At 36.1% G+C, this 20,175-nt stretch overlaps 1 protein-coding gene across 3 annotated transcripts in view; it reads left to right on the top strand.

Annotated features, from left to right (window-relative positions):
* Positions 1–20,175, top strand: part of kif5a (kinesin family member 5A) — an 84,091-nt gene that overhangs the window by 40,600 nt on the left and 23,316 nt on the right. For all 3 annotated transcript variants that reach the window (XM_023325220.1, XM_023325221.1, XM_005797043.3), the window contains exons 9-17: positions 287–391; positions 1,595–1,743; positions 3,337–3,485; positions 8,431–8,657; positions 9,905–9,973; positions 11,611–11,817; positions 17,565–17,711; positions 18,653–18,841; positions 19,434–19,551. In XM_023325220.1, the coding sequence (XP_023180988.1) occupies positions 287–391; positions 1,595–1,743; positions 3,337–3,485; positions 8,431–8,657; positions 9,905–9,973; positions 11,611–11,817; positions 17,565–17,711; positions 18,653–18,841; positions 19,434–19,551 (1,360 nt within the window). The remainder of the gene's footprint in view (positions 1–286; positions 392–1,594; positions 1,744–3,336; positions 3,486–8,430; positions 8,658–9,904; positions 9,974–11,610; positions 11,818–17,564; positions 17,712–18,652; positions 18,842–19,433; positions 19,552–20,175) is intronic.

Here is a 20,175-nt window from a genome sequence, read left to right on the forward strand (position 1 = left end):
ATACACATAAAAGCCAGATGGTCTGTAGCAGATATCGCTAGCTCCTCTCAGATACTCTGTAAAATTCCTTCAGATGCTCGAATGCTGCATAAAATCAGAAACAAAGGATTTTAAGGGCCTTCATAAATAAAATTAATTCTAAGAGGCAGCCTGAAAACTGTATAAAAACCAAAATAAACAAGTTGTGTGGAGACTGTCAAGTGATAATTATATTAGAAACAGATTTCATTTGCCTGTATTAAACAGTTAATGAACTAATTTCTCCATGTTTTTGTATTTGTGTCAGGTCAGTAAGACAGGTGCGGAGGGATCGGTGCTGGATGAGGCCAAGAACATCAACAAGTCGCTATCGGCTCTGGGGAACGTCATTTCTGCTTTGGCTGAAGGAACGGTAAGATGAGAAATGAAAAGCTCTTCAGTCACTTTAATCCATCAGCAGCTGCCTCTGGCTTGACTTGTTAATCATTTGTTTTGAAGAGATAACTCATGCTTGTCAATGGAAGAATATGTATCCTGGCTGCAATGAATTAGTCTGAATTATTAAATTAGAAATACATTAATTCCTTAAATATGGGAGTTGTTTTATTATCAGTGAGTCTGATTGTAATTTATGTGTACTTATTGCCATATAATAACAGCCTGTATAATTACTTTACAGGAATTAACTTGCTCATTTAAAACAATTTTAAATTTTTAACAATGAACTGAGACTCTTTCATCTTTTATTTGCAAGCTATGCTCAAAAGAAGTATTGTCTGAATGCCTGTGAATACATGTTGAATTGATTCTGAAGTTAATCATTTTATTTTGCTCATTTAGAATATAACATAATTCCTTGTTAGTTAACTGTAAAACTCTGACTGTGTCCAAAGATGAACAGCACTGCAGAACTGCCTGGATGCTTGTCCAGCAGAACCGAGAGACAATTATTATTAATTTACATTCGATCAGAAAACATGATTTTGTTTCTATTCTATCCAGCTATTACCTCTTGGTCACACAGTGACCTTCTGGATGGCTGAGGTACAGAGGAATACAATGTTAAATAAATAGAAAATGCAAAATTTTGATACTAAGAGTAAAACTACTGAAAGAGTTTGACTCGTCTTTCTGGTGTGCTGCAGTGACACGTTTGGTGGCCTTCTGTTCCTCTCATCTATCACTCTCTATGCTACTAATATGCTGCTACTATGATCCATTTGATCCACTCGGTGGTCCTTCCAAGCCTCCTTGTTATAATTAGAACACTCACTATGTTTTATTGTAAGGCTCAAGGCTCAGGGAAGTCCTCATAAACCATATGGAAAAAGGCTAACAGTCTGAAATGTTGTTTCAATCTGATAGAAATGTGAGTGTTCATTTCCTATTCACTGAGCAAGGACACAGTCTTCAAGGATGCATTCAGAGGGTTAAATTGGTGCAACTCTGAATAACACAGCTGCAAAAGAACAGCATTTTATGTTCTTCTTACCCTCCCGCCCCCATGTGAAAAACTCATATTTCAAAAAAAGGGCTGTTTTGCATTTCTCTGTTTTGATGTCTTTTTCTCAATCTTGAATTCCTTTTCTTCTCTCCTGCTTTTGTCTCTTTGCAGAAATCTCATGTGCCTTACCGTGACAGCAAAATGACTCGCATCCTGCAGGACTCACTGGGCGGGAACTGCCGCACCACCATGTTTATCTGTTGCTCTCCATCCAGCTACAATGATGCAGAGACCAAATCCACGCTGATGTTTGGCCAACGGTAACATGGATCTCTGTGTTTGGTAGTCCTGAACTGGTGCACTGCTGTGCAAATCAAAACAAAACCCTGTGATGCTTCACAACTCACTGAACTGGGTTATGCCAACTTTTCTCTTGGCCTGCACATTGATTGTCGTTTTTTCCTCTAATCCATATTTCTTCATGCTAAAATACATGCATGCATCGCCACTTTTAATTGAATAAATTTCCCCCAGTAAACTGCAAAAAACACCACAATTTTTGTTGCCACTTTTGTATGATTCTGGCGGGATAATTTTCCACTTTTCTGGATTGTTTATTTAAATTGGTTGGTTTCCTGACATGCAGTCTGCTTTTAAGTATAGTCCAACAATTTTTCAAAAGTACTTTTGATGTGCATTTGGGATTATCATTTTGTAGTAACACACACCGGGATCCAAATGTCACACATTTAGCTGCTGAATTAAGATGACGTTGAAGATTTTATAGATCCCATTCTTGTCCTGTCTGGTTGGCTGTCCACAAGATTCTGTATTGTTTTTTTCTTTATCTTATCCACATTTATACAGAATGTAATAAAATAATGTAAGAGTAGTATAAATGGCTCGAAGACCTCCTGCCACCACCCTAATCCATTGGTTTCAGCTGAGACTCCAAACTGGGCTGCTCCAACCTCTTAGTATGACAAGAAACATGTTTGTTCAAATTAAAAACTCACTTGAAATACAAATCTACCTGGGGATTAATTGTATACTGCATCATAGCACTCTGGAAACAGATTGAGTTGAATGTATCATTAAAAGCCCTAAGTTAACATCCCATTCATGAATGGGGGTATCTGAATGAAACTGTAAGTAATAAGATTAGAGTGACTTCAAGTTTTTAATTGGTCTTTCACAAAGGAACAAAAGCAGAACAGAAGAGATGAATAACTAATTAATCTCTTGTCTTTTTCTTAAGTTTTTTTCAAATGACATCTAATTCTAAAGACTAATTTACTATGAAGAATTTGGACTCTTTCTCTTTATTAAAGGCATACAAATCAAATAACTCATAGGATTATGCTTATTGTTGAACTTTTCTAGAACAATGTGTTTGATTATCTTCAGTTTGCTCTTCACATACCCTTTTATCTAAGATCTAATTGGGAAAGAAATGAGCTGAAAAGGATGTTTGTCTTTTGCCAACAGTAGAAAGTACTTGTATAAGAACACACTGTTTTCTTCCTGGGGTGTGAAATTAAGTAATAGCACATCCTTCCACTCAATAATGCCTTTTATTTGTGCTAGCAGCAGAATAACATACTCAATCTTTTTAAGATTTTTATAATAACATTGATTCATTGTAAATATTTCATGCAGTGTGAAATATTTGTCCTCTGTTGCTCCCTCACACACACTATGCACACCAAACACTGTTTGCACATAGCCAATTTGCATACCAATTAATGAGATGCAAGCTAATTTTCACTGAGCAGGCAGACATTTTCTCTGTTCCCTCACACTTTGTTGTTCCTCTCTTTTTACTGTCCCTTGTCCCTTCAACCTCTTCGCTCCTCACTCTCTCCTTTCCTGTCTGTGATGCCCTTTCCTTCTCCACGCTCCCCTCTAATTAGAGCCAAGACCATTAGAAATACCGTCACAGTGAATCTGGAGCTCACAGCGGAGCAGTGGAAGAAGAAGTACGAGAAGGAGAAAGAGAAGAACAGATCGATGAAGGAAACTATAAAAAGACTTGAAGCTGAGCTGAATCGCTGGAGGAATGGTAATGCTTCCACTGATCATGATTTGTACATATGTATACAAAAAAAGTAAAAATGGCTGCTTGTGCATTGTGTCTCATGTAAAAATTGTAAAATGTTGATATTTTCAGCCAAGCAAATGACAGTGACTTCATGGAATAGTTTTGGCCCTTCAGCTTGACTGAGATTTAAATTTAGTATAAGTATATCCAAACACAAAACTTTATACAGTATATTGAATTTGGCAACCTACTGCTGACCAAATTAATTGAAAACATTGAACCCAATTTCCTTACAGAAGACCATGACAGGATCATTAGAAAATATACAATCCTCTTCCTGATATCTTGACTGATTTTTATCACACATGGAAGAATTTCCTTCAACACCTTAAAATAAAACCACAGATTTGCCTCCAGTTAACTAAACATCCTATTAAGTCATGGCATCATTTGTGCTTTCACAACGTGTGAGAGGCAGAATAATTTTAATGTGCGTAGTTTCCGATTTTAAATATGGTTAAAAAAATCCCCCTCATTACTCTGGCATTTAGCAGCTAAAAATAATTGTGGTGATTCTGACTGACCTAAAACAGGATAATTGAGTTAAAAACTGCGGAGAAAAACAGACTATATATACATTTGGTTTCTGTTGTAGATTCTTAACCTCCTGAGACCCTGCATCCTCATATGAGGACATTACATTTTTGTAAACACAGATGTAAATAATAACATTGATTGAATGGTCTTATCGTCACACAGATAGACCCAATGTCCTCGTCTGAGGACATTGGGTTTTGAGAAAACCACTTATTGTAGAAAGCTGAAATTTCATTTTTAGGCCAATTGGGTCCTTATGATCCCAAATGACAAGGAGAAATGTATATGCAAAAACAGACCCATTGTCCTCATATGAGGGCATTGGTTTTGACATAGTTCAAGAGCACATAGAAAGCTAAAATTTAATTTCAACTAAAATTAGGTCATACTAATCCCAAATGGTAAGGAGACATAAAAAATGCACATCAAACAAAAGCCCGGGTCTCAGGAGGTTAAGATGTATAACATATTAAATAGGATATAATTGAAAAAATATATTACATTTTGCATTATTTTCTCTTCATTGATTGTTGTTCTGTACTCTATTTGGGCTCAGTGATTCTTCATAAATACGAGAGACTTGGGGTCCTTGATCAAACAAAAATAACTCTAAGCAACCTTCTGGTGGTGGATGTTAGTTTCTAAGCAGCAAAGTAGGATACATTAATAGAAAATCACCTTAAAAAATACATGGTGTCTCTACAATGTCCAAGCAAAAGGCTGCAAAACTACAAAATGACAAAGAGCTAAAATGACTAGGACCCCTGATAAAGTATTTTTGAAAGGGATCAAATAGTTTCTTTTTCCAAGGCTTTAAAGTTTAACTTCCCAAAAAAGGAACTCGGCTTTAGCACTTAAGCTCAAGTGGATGGATTAAAATCCACTTGAAATTTTAATCAATCCATTTTCAAATATTTTATTGTGGTATGAAATAATAATAATACATGTTTTTATATCTTAAAAACTATTTAAATGACGGAAGATAAGATTTACTATGTTATCAATTAGTCTTTTTCTTTATTCCCCTACATTGTCTTATTCTTGAGGCAGTCATTTTTAAAACCAGCTCTACTTTTCTGATGAACTTTCAATCAGTCTTCCATTTAAAGAATATGACTTGATGAAAACCTGGTGGAAGTGCTGAAAAAAGCCCTGCAGAGAAGAATGACTACAGAACATGTCCCTGTTCCTGTCTCTTTTTATGCATGGACGGCTTTTCACTTACAGGAATGAATTTTTCACCAACCCGTAGGCATCCTTTTCCCTCCACGGAAGGGGAGATTTAACCTTATTTGATCTAATTCGAATACCTGCCATTGAAGATATAGGAGGAAAACGGCCCAACAAATTTGTTGGACTCATGCCCAAAACACATAAACACTGCTTTTTGGCTATCTCTGTTAGTTTTTTTTTTTTCTTCAAACTTGCACACTTTGTGTAATTGGATTTCTCATAGCATTGTACTCAGATAAATTATTGCAGCAGAATTTGCTTTATGAATCTTTATGTTTTAATCATATCCTGACCATCCTATTCCACAGAAAAGTCATAACATAGAGTGGTTTTCTCACATGTCAACACACACAAACACCAGCATTTTCTTTTCTTCACACCCCCACGCACAGTGATGTGCATCTATTCCTATCTGTTGGACTTTTCAAATGTCAGTGCACTCAGTGTTGGTGATCAGTTGACATTCAAGCCATGAATCTAATTTCTGCCTTTTGTTTTTTGCGAAAAAATCTCCCCCAGCATTTGACCTGCATTTTAATGAACCGTAACACATCTTTATTGAACATTCATGAGCAGAAATAATTTCTTTTATGGCATCCTGTAGCTCCACACTTAACTGTTCCTCAGACTCTCTTTCTCTGGATAGCACTTACAATTCATAGAATTTTATAGATCATTTTGACAGAATCTTCGCCCCAATTTCCCTCCCACAGGTCTTTTCACCGCTTCATATTTCTGACTTGGGACTCTCGTAGGTGAATGCTGTTGACCTCCATTCTGCACTACATTACTGAGCTCTTTAATCAAGACTGGCCCAAAGGAAATAACTGTCTCAAACAGGAATATTTACTCAGTTTGCATTTCTGAAAGCAGAGTCTCTACCAGAGTGGAGTGTCAAATCCAAGTTAGTCAAAAACTTGACTAAGTATACTTTGTACTGACCAGTGCAAAGTGTACTTAGTCAAGTTTTTGACTAAGATGATTAAAACTTAGTCAAGTTTTAATCATCCAGTACAAAGAAAACACCTTAATCCCAGTAGAAGTGTTTTCAGCAGAATTCTGGATTATAAACCACATCTTCTTTCACACGGTTTGAAACAGTAGTAGTATGAGACAGATAATTTTTGAAAAAAAAAAAAATCTCCCTTGTCTTCTCCCAGTACTCCCAGTGCTAAGTTCAGCAATACATGAAGCGATTTGAGTGATCGGGTTCTATATATGTGACTGCAAAGGTACTATAAATTTTTTTTTTCATTAACCATTTACACTGCATACATATTATCAATAACTCTCTCTTTCAGGGGAAAATCTTCTTGATTTTTTGCACATAACTGCTACAGTTAACTCTAAAAGTCAGTTTATAGAGCCCTTATTCATGAGTAGAGCACAGTTTAACGATGCCTGAGAGAGCTGAGTTCAACTCAGATTTGTTATATACATAAAAAACATTTTAAGGTCACAGTTCTCAAAAAAGTAGACCAATATTATGAATATGCTCATTTGTGTCTCAGCACACTGCCTGTCCCCCAAATTCTGAAGGATTTTGTTGCTCATTTAAATGAATGTGTGCAGGTATTTATCTTCTGCATGCAGGACACCAGTCCTTGAGAAATGTTTCATATCCCTCAGTAGAAGAATGAAAGAACAAGACAAAGACAGAAGAATTACAACTTAGCAAGTAAAACTTAGTAATTACAATACCTGCAATTACAACTTAATAAAATGCAAAATGTACTGACTGGATTAATAAAATTGACATATAGAAATACAACAGAATCAAGAATTGTGCCTATAGATTTTTATGGAAGTTCCCCCAAAAGTGAAAACTTACAACAACTAACGAGAACATGGCTCAGTCTGGTCTGGCTAGCTCTAACAACAATCAATAAAAAGAATGTTTTTGGCTCGATAGTAAAAGTGGAAAACGTGTCCTCCTCTTTTTTCCCTTAGATCTGCATCTCTATAATTGCTTGCGAATTTGTTTTACATTTATCTGGTTTCAGCTTCCTGTAGATTACCTTTTCATTGCAGACAAGATAAAGTGCATGTGAAACATGATTAAAAACAAACAATGTTTCCCCACAGCCTTTACTCATCTGATTCGACAGACCTGAGTAAACATATAATGAGTTCCTTGTGTGTATGTTAAGCAAGAACATATTAAACAGGGAGACTGTTGAACTATGTGTTAAGGAATATAACATCAAAGTATATTTAAATAGACCTTCACTTCAACTATAGTAAATCCTCACAGACAGGAGCTGATCTGACTAACATTTAAACTGTGACTCACAGAAAACAGCTCTAGACTTAAAATAAAAAAAAATAAAAAAAATATATATATATATATATATATATATATTTTTTTACATCTATATATAGATGCAAAATAACCCTGCTGTCTTCCTTTTCATTGCATAAGTGACTCAAAGCTTCAAAATATTTAGTTTTGACGCTAGTATAGATTTATATTTATATGAAATATTATAAAACAAACAAAGATAATTCTTTTTGAATTTTTCATTGATATTACAGTTCAACAATTTGCTTTCTTTGTTTTATATCAGGGTGTATTTTACTAAAATATGGTTAGAAAATGTGCAATATCTCAATTTAAAGATGTAACTTGTATAATAATTTATAAAGAAATTACATAACTACATGACATGACAAAATACCTACAGCTATTTCAATACTCTTATTGAGCTTCCTGTTTTTCTGTTAAGAAAACTTGAATCTTGAAAATGATCATTAAGCTTGAATGGAAAGATAAACTTGTATTTCCTATTAGGTCCTCCTCTCCCTCTGAGATTTGTGACAGACTTAGATTAGCTTTTGCACCAAATCAGAGTTTATCTTGTACATCCTGACAGCTAACAATGTTGTGCAAAAAGAGCACATGACATTTTCTCTCATTAATATCATGACTGTGTCAACTGAGCTAATGCTAGGTGACAGTGTTGAGGAAGATGCCTCCCCTTGACATGGAACCATTTTAAATCTCACATTTGAATTGATTGGATTCAGAGGAAACACGAATAAGATAAACCTCATAGTCCCATTTTATGCATTCATTGGTTGAGAGAAGGAGAAGGGCAGCTCAATGACAAAAAATATTTTCCTTCTGTCTCTATAGGCGAGAATGATGTTGTGCTGGGGCAGCTGGGTGATGGATCGGAGGATGCCCCCTTTGTGCCTCTGGATTTTGAAGAGCCAACTCTTGAATTATGCAGCCCATGCACCCCCTGCACTCCTTGCAGCCCCTGCTCCTTAGCGTCATCCATTGTGGTTCACATCTCAGAGGAAGAGCGGCATAAATATGAGGAAGAGATCCGCAAGCTGTACAAGCAGCTGGATGATAAGGTGACGACTGCAGCAAGAGGATTGTCTGGGAATGAATGCAGAGCTGATTACACACCTTGTGTGAGATGCAGTAACATGCATGCAGCTACACAGAGTACATTATACATGCATTATTTAGAAGAACATTTAAGGGGTGATTTATTTACAGTAGCGGCTATTAGTGAAGGATATCACTGAGGCAAAAAAGGTGTCATTTATTTTGAAAAGCTAAGTCTTAAATTAACATATTTTTCTTTCATTGCATTTTACAGTTTGTAGAGTCTAGTTTGAAGTTCAACACTTATGGTTTTCGCCAATATTTTTGAGTTAATTTATATTTTTTTCTTCCCTCTTGCACTTTTCTGTATAAAGTACATGATGTTTACATGTTGTTTTTTTTCCGATATACATCCCATACTGTGCTAAACTCCTGAATTTAGTTCCTCTCTTTCACTTCTACAAAGTTTTCTTTCCAAGAAACCTGACTTCTAAAACAGCCTTGATCAAAACTTCATCAGGCTTTTTGAGTTAGGTCTTTTAAGTATTTTTCTTGTTTTTTACACTTACTGCTTCTCTCCCCACCATTTCACATATTCCTTTAGGAAGTCACCCAACTCTTTTTTATGATTTATTCTGAAATAAAAATGTCTCAAACTGAAGAGATTTGTTGTGTCTACACAAAACAGACATCCTATTTTGGCTCTTTGTGGTCTTAAAGATATGAAATTTCTGGCAATTTCTTTGCGTTAAATAATAAAAAACAATGCTTCTGAAAGTGACATTAATGATGCATCTTTCACTTTGTCTCAGGCCTTACTATTCAACCTTTAAGGTCTTCTTTTGCTCTTTTCTACCAACACTGTACCATTTGCTACAATGGTTAGTAACTTTGATAAAGCAAATTATATTGCTGAGAAAATCAGCATCACCTTTGAAGATTGCAAGAAAGTTTGGTTTCTTGGAAACAAGAACTAAAAGAAATTAGGAATGTCCAGTTCAGACGATCTCTGAACTTTGATACAAAGAAAAAACAACCAAACAGCCATGTGTTTCTAATATTACACTCTGTATTAAAAGGCTTCATTTTATTTTATTTATCCATAACACATCTAGAAACACTTTGTTTTTTAAATTACTTTTTAAAAAGGCTGTATTTACAACTTTGAGCCCAAGTTGTAAATGCATGCTTGTGTTCACACACTGAGCCCAGAAGATTCTGGTGTACAGTCATAAAAACATACAAATTAACTGTTTCTATTCCACTGAAGGACGATGAGATCAACCACCAGAGCCAGATGGTAGAGAAGCTGAAGGAGCAGATGCTCGACCAAGAGGAGGTAAAAGATCTTGGTTTTTACATCCTTTCATCGGTTTGCTTTAAACGTCTCACAGTGGGCCGTCGTTTCTACGAGCATGCCAACGTGAATCACAGTTCAAGCAGAAGTCAGCTGTGACAGGGTTTACCATCCTGCCCTTGATATGAATGAGCTGGAAAAACAACACATTTCTGCTGCCAAAAAGGAGATAGAGTAAATGAGACTGAGGCTGCTGATCAGTAAGTATATTTATGCTAACTGGAGTTTAAAACATAACCTTTTTAAACTCCAGTGCAAACACAGATGAAAGGCTGCTGCTCGCCGTGAACTCCTTGGAGTTAATTTTTCTTCAATTACAAAATGTTTTTAAGTTAGTTGCTTTTTCAGCCAGTAAATTATTTTTTGCCAATAAGTAAAGAAGGAAATAACTTACGAGACATTTTCAGGGCTGGAACATTGATGACTAAATTTTGATTAATTAGTTACATAGATTCTAAAGATTTTAGAGCAACTAATCGCAAAGAAAGATTATTATTAGTGTGAATCTCGTAGCTTTCTTTGCACAAATTGCTGCATCAATGCAACATAGCATGGAAAGGATCAGCCTTTAGGTCTCCTTAGGTGTTAAATTCAGGTTGCTTTGATGGCAGCCTTCTGCTCATCTGCATTGTTGGATCTGGTGTCTCACCTTCCTGCATCCCATAGATTATTTTTAGGGTACAGGCCAGTTTTCTAGCTAATAAAAAACACCGAAACCACAATCATAAAACTGGCATTGGTACTTTTCCCCTGAGGGCCAAGTCCTGCTGGATAAGAAAAAAACGACAACTGTGTCTGTGGACACATCGGTGGAGCAACACCAGCAAATAACATGGCTCAGAAAATCATTACTTTGCTAACCTCATACTGTTGGCATTTTTAGGTTAGATAAGGACCAGTTTGGTGAAGCAGACACTTTAATGAGTAAAAACAGAAACTTAGAGCTGTCAGTCCAGGAGTATCAAAACAAATCTGAAGATAAATAAAAGGCATCGGACCATCACAGGCTGAGACCCAGTAGGCTAACCAACATAGAACCAGAGGGGAAAACAGGGGAACTGGAGAATCTAGCAAGGAAAGAATGAGAAAGATAGTTAATATATTGGGAGGATTCCACTCAAAAAAAAAGTAGAATCCACATTTTCTAGATTTGGACATTTATGTCCCTTAAGAGCCCTACTGTGAGCTGAGTTGCCATAACTGTAGCTACCAAATCAGAAACTTTGCAGCATAATGACCATTTGTCCAAACAAAGGCTTTGAGCTTGTGTAAATATACTGAAAACTCAGGAGGAGCAGCATCTACATTTTATGACACATCATTCAGGGAGATGACTCAGTGGGCTGCAGCAGAATAGCAAAAGCTGGTGGCAAAATAAAATGACCTCTGTCTTTGTGCAGTGATATTCTGAGGTGAATACTTTAAATAGGAATAATTTGTTCACCTGCATTTCGTTGCAGTCTTGTAAAGACATTTATTTTTTCTAGAAGAAAGGCTGTTTTGTTTTGTTAAAAAGTAATCCTTTGCATTTTGTCTGTTTTATTTCTATATATATTTTTTTTTTCTTTTTTTTTCTTTTATGGAGCTCTTATATGTAGTTAAACCTCTTTACCTTTCAGCTTTTAGCTTCGTCCAGGGGAGACAGCGAGAAGGTGCAGTCAGAACTCGGCAGGCTGCAAGCGGAAAATGAGTCTGCTAAGACTGAGGTGAAGGAGGTGCTTCAGGCTCTGGAGGAGTTGGCTGTAAACTTCGACCAGAAAAGCATGGAGGTCGAGGAGAAAAGCATGAAGAACAAGGTGCTGGCTGAAGAACTTGGAAAGAAGATGGTGAGTCTGAGTTTCTAATGGTGTTGTTGCAAGTATTTCATCCTGCAAAGTCGAAAAGGGATGTTGCGGGAATAAATCTGTCATGAAGTCACTTACTGAATATATATTGTGAAATTCCTGAATGAAGTTAAACAGATATTGAGGAAATTAAATTTCAAAAGTAAACAAAGAGAAGAGATAAATTATGACACCAGCAACCATGAAACAATTTAAATTGAAAAACAAAAACACTCCTAAGAGTTAACATCCATCCTGGATATCTGAAAACGCTATCAAGTGCAACCAAAAAGGCCACTTACTGACTCTCCTGGACAGCCTGTTGATCAGTACAGCTATAGTCAACATGACATTTCTAATGGAGCTTCTTACTTTATTGAAGTAAAACAAAATTTAGATATTCACACAGACAGCTCTGTTTATAGAGACATTCCCTCACATGCAGTAAATGTCTGGTTTAAAAGTCTTAATCTGCTGAGGAAGGTCCCTAACAGAGTTAAATGATTTGAAACCACATGCATGCCAGCCATGGTAAGAGGCGGTAAACTTTTAAAATTATATTTTAGTTTATAATCAAAATTATAAACATTAAAATTATTATGATTAACCTGCTACAAAGCTCAAGTGAGCTTGATTTTTAGGTCTTGAACTACTCTTACTTTGGCATTTTCTGGTGGTGAAGTGAATTTAAGGCTTTCTCAATTATGGCCAGTGTTCAAGATCCAAAACGGTAAAGCAGCAGATACCACCACTACCATTTTTCAATGTACATGAAAAAGCTTTGGTAGCTCATCACTGCAGGAGCTGATGTATGTTTCAAGTTGATTTTAGTACATTTCTTTAACCTCATGGAAAAAAATGCTAAGAAAAACATAACAAGCAAATCACTTCTCTGATTTGTCTGGACTTTCAGCAATATGTGGTTGGCATAGTGATGTAAATCTGTCATAAGCCATGAAATTAAAATAAATGCCTTATTTTCTAACTTACTCTTGGTTTTCAGTTTTTTAAAGCAATTTTTTACAAGTTAGAACAGCTGATTTTTTTTGTGAAATAACTACATCACAGATAAACACATGTATAAAATAGAATAAAACATGAGACAAATGAAAGAAGACATTCAAAAGTATTTTCTTAGCAGGTTTAATGTGACTTAATTAAGATGAAAGTGTGGATTATAACATAGGAAGGCACCTCAAGTGAAAAGCAAACATTAATGTCAATAGAGTGGCCCAGCAGAGGAAGCAAAGCCTTAATTCAGTTATTATGACCTACTTTGTGAACCGAGTGAACTCTTCGCCGGCGTGTTAAAGCCTCTTCAATATTTCATACTGTTTTACAGTCTGCCAGACGGCCATCACATCTATCCCTGACTTTCTCAGAAACCAATCCAAGAACTGATGAAAGGAGCTGACAACATAACGACACTGTGTGCAGTTTAGTTCAAACTCAGCTGGCACTGCAATTTGTCCCCAATCATTTCACTTAGCACAACTTCTCCTTTACACTGTGCTCTGTCGATACGTCTCAGCTGACAGGGAGCCTTCACAGGAACGTCTGCCAGCAGTCTGATAGATGAATACATGGCATAAAAATTACTTTTCTTCACAGTGACAAAGCTTTTCCTCAGCTTCATTCCGCATCTATGGCTGAAATTTTGCTGCGCTGATATAAAAAGCATGACTTAGTGGCAAACCTCTGTCATTTGACCGTCTCTTTGGTTTTCTTCAGTTAAAACTCCTCTTTTGCTCTGCATGTGGCCATCGCTCAATGTCACTGAATTCATGCGCTCCTTGATGCATTCTTTCATCCATCTAGCCACTTAAGCTCTTTTCTATCAGTTTCATTTACTCTATCCATCACTTCAACAGACTTCTCTTGACTATCTTTTCATAAATCTTTCTTTAGATAAGCTGAATAGTTTTATTACCCTTTCCATCTTCATTCTTTTTATTTATTCATGAAGAAATAATCTGGGGTTAATGATTTACTGCCATGTGCTCATAAGTTGAAGTTTGCCTGGAGAGGTGACCTTTAAAAGATAACAACGTTGCGTTAATGGGGGAGATGAAGACTAAACAGCCGAGATTGTGGATTTTCACCATTTGCATGGTGATGGGTGTAACATCGGGCTGAGTAGATGGCATGCTGGTTTTAAAGGAGCATCAGCCTGTATAGATGCACAATACTTTGTTTAAGTCAAGTATGAATGGTATGCACCCACACTAAGTAGTGTGTAATTGGTAAATAAAGTCAGTTTATTTTTACTTACTCACACGCTTGTGTTTTAAGCTGCTAACAGCAACAAACCCTTTGCAGTAATTAATTGCTATAGATAGAAACACATAAATATATCTGGTATGTGTTTTTCATACAACTGAAGAGAGAGACTCCTCACCTCACAGCTTGTAAGCCGCCTAGTCGGCAGGCAGAAAAAGAGCAAGCAAAATGTGGTTGATAAAGCAATGCAAGACATTAAAAACAACTGAATTTATTCAGAAAAAGATGGAAAAAAGTGAATGTGAGTCAGTGTATTTTGTAAACAGGAGGTACTCTTTCCGTTGTATTAAGCAGAGATATGCCCTTGTTTTCACATGTGCTTATTCTTAGTTAAACCTGGTTCACATAATAAAATAATCATGCCAAATTTTCACTTGATCTTTCCATTTCAACAATCTTATAAATGTCCCGATTATCATGATGACTCTTAAGATAATCTTAGGAAATATTTCTGCTGTCTGGTGTGTTAAGAGTGACCTTGTCTACTCAGAGGCTGTGAATGCTCTAATGTTAAATCGGGGATATTCAATATGTTGTGAGGTGTGTGAGGTGTTCCCTGAGGACAAACATATCGCATGTTAAATGTGATGTGTAGAGAGTCAGAAAGTGAGGTGAAAAAATCACAGAGAGGAATCAAAAACAAAGATGATAAAACAACTGATGGTGCTAAAAAATAGTGCACAATCTGTCTCCATTGCATCTTACTTGTTGGTCATGTTTGTGAACTCTGAACTTATGTTTGATCTCATGAGATTTTGCTGAATTTGCTGTCTGACATTTGAATGTTCGAGAGTGTGTGTGTTTGTGTGGGGTGTGTTGTCTTTGATGAATGGCTCTGCACCACACATTGTTGGACCAAACCTGTTAAACCTATGATTATTTATGTGTATGGCCTCTCAAGGTATGAAAATCAACTGAGAATTTTAAAATCTTGCTGTACGAGCAAGGCATCAGGAACAATAATATATTTGAAAAAATAATAATTTATATTATTCAATTCAGTAAATAAAATAGATTAATTACAGTTTATTACTGATAGTTTAGACAAATTATGGTTTATAGTCAATGAAAACTTCAAAGTATATTTCTCAAAAAATTGAAAGTACTGTACATAACATCAATAACAGTTATTTATTTTGAAAAATGATACAAAATAGCCATGTGATAACCTCCACACTGATGGGGAGGAATGCTGAGACAGTTTTCTTGCAGACAGTCATTGAAGCGCCTCACAAAGTGGGAGCCAGAAAAGGTCAATGCTGAACAAGGTGGCTTTTCACAGACTGCTGTATCCAGGCATTATTAAATGAAAGCTGGCTGGAGAGAACAAGCATGGTAGAGAAAGGTCCACAAGTAACAAGGATAACAACAGCCTTAAGAGGATTGAGAAACAAAATCTATTCAAGAATTTTGTGGGAAGATTAACAAGGCCTAGAGTCAGAGTTTCAAGAGCTGCCTCACACAGACTAATCCAGGACATGTTGTCAACGCCGACATATAAGCTGGAAATTTTAGACCATTTCAAGTTTCCTTCCACTGACAAGCTTTATGGAAATTTAGATTTCATTTGCTAGAAGGACTCGGCGCCTTCCCATGCTGTCAAAAAGCACCAGTACCTGTTTTAATCATAATATTACTGTGTTTGATTAGTCTGCAAGCTGGCTTAAGCTGAACTGTGTCAAGAAGAAAGATGAGAGGAACCAGACTCAACAATACTGATGAGCTGAAGCTGTTATTAAAGCAACCAGGGCTTTATTGACACTGCAGCAGAGCCGGAGGCTGCAGAAAATCACAGGATGCAGAAATTTAAAAATAGCCCCAAACAAATATTGACTGTGTATACAGTATAGTGCACAACCAACATTTCTCTATTAAGTTTCTTTTTTCTTTCCTATATAATTCAGAAATTTTCTGGAAAAACTTACTGGTTCATTCTTTTTACATTAAGTCATAATCATCATAATCAACATTTTGAAATACATAATTCTGTGACATAAATTAAGTTTTGGTGCTATTATGAATCATGTAAATGATGTACAGTTCAAACGTGCAGTCATTTGCAGTTTCTTTGCTAATGTCAAGTGAAATCAGATCAGCTGTTGTTTGGATAGTCTAGTCCAGTCTTTGTTCTTCCTGATTAAATGCCAGTTATAAAAATGCACCTTATATAGAAAAAAAAAACAAAAACAAAACAACAACAATAAAACATGGAGGACCTTTTATTTGAGCCAGTTCAGATAATATCCTTCAGATTCACCCCAGACAGTTTTCCAACCCATCATAGGGCAACACAACCATACACAGAAATGCATGCTTATAAAATTATCTTACAAATAAATATCTGAAATGTGTGGTGTGAAATTGTATTCCACTACTATTTTCTGTTAAAATAAAAGGTTTAAAATTTTGTGTGCAATTTTACATCCACAATTATGCATTACTTTGTGTTGAGTTATTCTAAAAAAAATCCCAGTGAAATACATGGACATTTGAAGTTGCTGTGTATCAAAATGAGGAAAAGGTGAAGGCTGAATATTTTTGCAATGAATGTTCTCTGCATTCAAAGTGTAGGACCAAGTGTTCTCTAAAGAGCTGGATATTGCATGAATACAGGGATATTTTCACACTTTCATGAATCATTTGAACTCACATAAATAATAAAACATCAGGTTTGCTGACAAACATTGCTGGCAATATTTCATTTTTTTCTGTATTTTAGGACTGAAGCATCTGTTTAACACTGCCTGGCAACGTTTGCTGTTTATGCTTGGCACATGGATATTTTTTGCATCTCAACAGATGGAGAAAGAGAGAGAGCACACCAGACTGATAAATGTTGGCATCAAGTGATAGCTAGGTTGTGTTTCACATATTCAAATACTTTTTTTTCTAAGTCAGGGAGGTTCAGGAGATGCTTGATGAAGGTGTTTGAATTCAATCTACCAGGAGAGTGAAGAAGATTCACATACAGAATCAGATTGAAGAGATTTATTTGCTTTCTTCAAACTACCCAAGCAAGATCCCTCAAACATGCAAACCTTCTGGTAAAGCAGATGAGTAGAAACTTTAATCACCAAATACTAGAAAGTAAGAAGTATCTCACAGTTCAAAAACGCAAACTAGATAAATCCTTATGACGACAACCTTGATCACATCAATCATATAACCATCTCACAGGTGCAGATCTAAAGTAATGAATTAACAGTATGCAAATAAGTGAAGGTTATATAAGAGCTTCTCTAAGGATGTAAATCCTTCTGCCTTCAAGTTAAATTAATGCAAATCTGCACTTCTTTAAGTTCTTTGAGAGCTGGAATAGAGATGAAATGTAGAAGACAGAGAAAAGTTTAAAAAGGTAAACTTTAAAAAGTTCCTGTCTGTTTATGTTTTTCTTCAATGAAATCCTTTTTCTCAAGCACATGTCCTCTATTTGCACCCACTGCCTCCACATCCCTCGTCTCTTCCAACAGGCTCACCTCAGGGCTTTAGAGGCAGAACTGTCCCGCATCCAGGAGGTGAGCAGCCACCAAAGAAAACGCATCGCTGAGGTTCTCAACGGCCTCATGAGGGACCTGCGCGAGTTCAGCACTATAGTTGGAAGCCGGGAAATCAAGCTGGTGAGAAACAAAACGACCGTATTTATGGCTCAAATGAGGGCTTTTGCAAGATCGTGAGTAATCACTAGATCTTGCTACAGAAATTAATATAACGATGGGGCTGCTAACATGGACTTGATTTTTATTATAAAACAAAATATTTGAACTTCCTGTCTTTTTTATTGTGTTTCTTGAGGACAGAGTGTGTTAAAACTACAAATCTAAAGGCATTTTTGGTGGATTTTAAGAGAAAGTTGATAAATGGTTTTCAAAACTTTATATCAATGAAAATCTGAAAAGAGTCGAGTACATTGCCCTTTTACTCTAATGCCCTAAATAAGAGACCTCAAAGGTCTGTCAGAAAATATTAGTCATTGCTTATCATGTGGAAGAAGCTACTCAAATTGACCTTACAGGAAAAACAGCAGAGGTACCTCTCAGAAAATTTGAATATTTAAAAAGTTACTCACTCATTTATATTTTTATTTGTAAAGCATTTTGAAAAACGTATGCATTTTCCTCCAATTCACAAGGATACTCTGTATTATGGTGGTTTGTCACATAAAATCCCTAAAATATAGATTTTAATTAATTGATGGTTATATAACATGACAAAATTATGTTTGTGGAAGTACGATTCAAACATGCTAAAATTATTTACAAAGAGCAGTTTATGGACCTTTGCAGTAGAATCAGTAGGATCTGAGATATTTAGATTGATGTGTACCGTTCTCTAATCCTATACACTCCACTCCTAACCTGCTGAGTCACAGCATCTACTAAATGATGCTCTTAATCAAATGTTTATGTGCAAAAGATGCCAGGAAAAGTCTTTCCTCTTCCCCCACCTCTTCCTATAATTTCCCAGCAGTATTTAAATTGTCACCACTCAATCTTGATAAAACGTCAACTCTGCTAGTTTTTCAACAGCCTCTCCTGTTGTGTGTCTTATTTATCTCCAGCCTGTGGAGATCACTGGTGCGATCGAGGAGGAGTTTACGGTGGCTCGGCTCTACATCAGCAAGATTAAGTCAGAGGTGAAGTCCATGGTGAAGCGCTGCCGACACCTGGAGAACCTCCAAACAGAATGCAGCCGAAAGATGGAGGAAACAAGCAGAGAGCTGTCGTCATGCCACCTCCTCATCTCACAGGTGCAGATCTAAAGTAATGAATCAGTTGTTGTTTGTTACCAAGGAAACAAAGAACATCCGGATGAGAAAAGAAGAGTGTCAGGCATAGAAATACTGTTACTGTGTTATTGTCAAAAAATGAGGAGAACAGATATAAGAACCTCAAATAGCACATTATCGATGATCATCGTCATTATCTTTCAAGCACACTCTTCTATCAGTTTAATTATCATTTAGCATAGTGGGCCATTGTGGGGACTAAATTACTATTGAAAGGCAATTCATGCTTTGTAGCATTTTTACTTGTTTGCGGAAATTTCAGATGCTTTTTAGATCTCACCCTTATTTGTGCATGTAGTCCTGATTCTAAAGTGTGGCATATTTTATATTCTGTCTGTGACTGAGGCTGCTTTCAGGCATCAGGTGGTAAATTTTACTATCTTTGGTGTTTAAACTAAATTCCCTAATGACCGGGGGCTCATAAATATTTAATGTCAGTACATTCATTCAGCTTAGAAGGAGAATTCTCATCTTTAGTGCAGGGTTCTCATGGGTAAAGGTTTGGGGTTTTCTATTCATCTTTAAACTTTGTGATTCATGTTGTGACTTTCAGCATGAGGCAAAGATTTGCTCTCTGATGGACTGCATGCAGAATGTGGAGCTCAAGAAGAGACGGCTGGAGGACAGCTACGATTCTCTGACTGAGGAGCTGGCCAACCTCAGAGCTCAAGGTGCAGCTGAGTATTACCTGATATTACTGATATTATGATACTTTTAAATAAAAAATATCATAAACATAAAACTTAAAATAAAGACAGAGCCTTCAGCTCTGTGGGGCTCAGAGTTGACCAACACGACCTGCATAAAATCCTGCTGGATTTTATTTCTACCATGCTAACTTACATTTGATTTTAAAATTTTTTATTATAGAGTTTCTCATTTTTAAAAAGCAATTACTACAATAACTAGTATAATTTTAGAAGTTAACTCTTTCAGGTTAAACACAACACAGACATAAAATTTTAATTTTGATTGTTTCCTGTCACTGATACAATGCGGAAGGAGTATAATGGCGGATTATACTCGGATATCAGAATCACCACGTTCCAAGTGAAAAAAACTGCCCTTTGTGTAAAATGCTGTTAAAATTGCAGAAATTAAATGGTTCCTTGCACTCCTGATGGTTTCTAGTTCACTAAATTAAACTCTATTTGGATGCATAAAATCCTTTAAAAAAAATTATTTTCACCTCTTATTCCTGATAGTAGGTGTCCTGGTTGCTGATTACAACATTTGGCAAATTTTACTGCTTTTATAACTTGTAGGTATAATACAGTAAATTTGGTGAGTCATTC

Source organism: Xiphophorus maculatus, chromosome 20 (genome assembly GCF_002775205.1).
Source record: "Xiphophorus maculatus strain JP 163 A chromosome 20, X_maculatus-5.0-male, whole genome shotgun sequence".
NCBI lineage: Eukaryota > Metazoa > Chordata > Actinopteri > Cyprinodontiformes > Poeciliidae > Xiphophorus > Xiphophorus maculatus.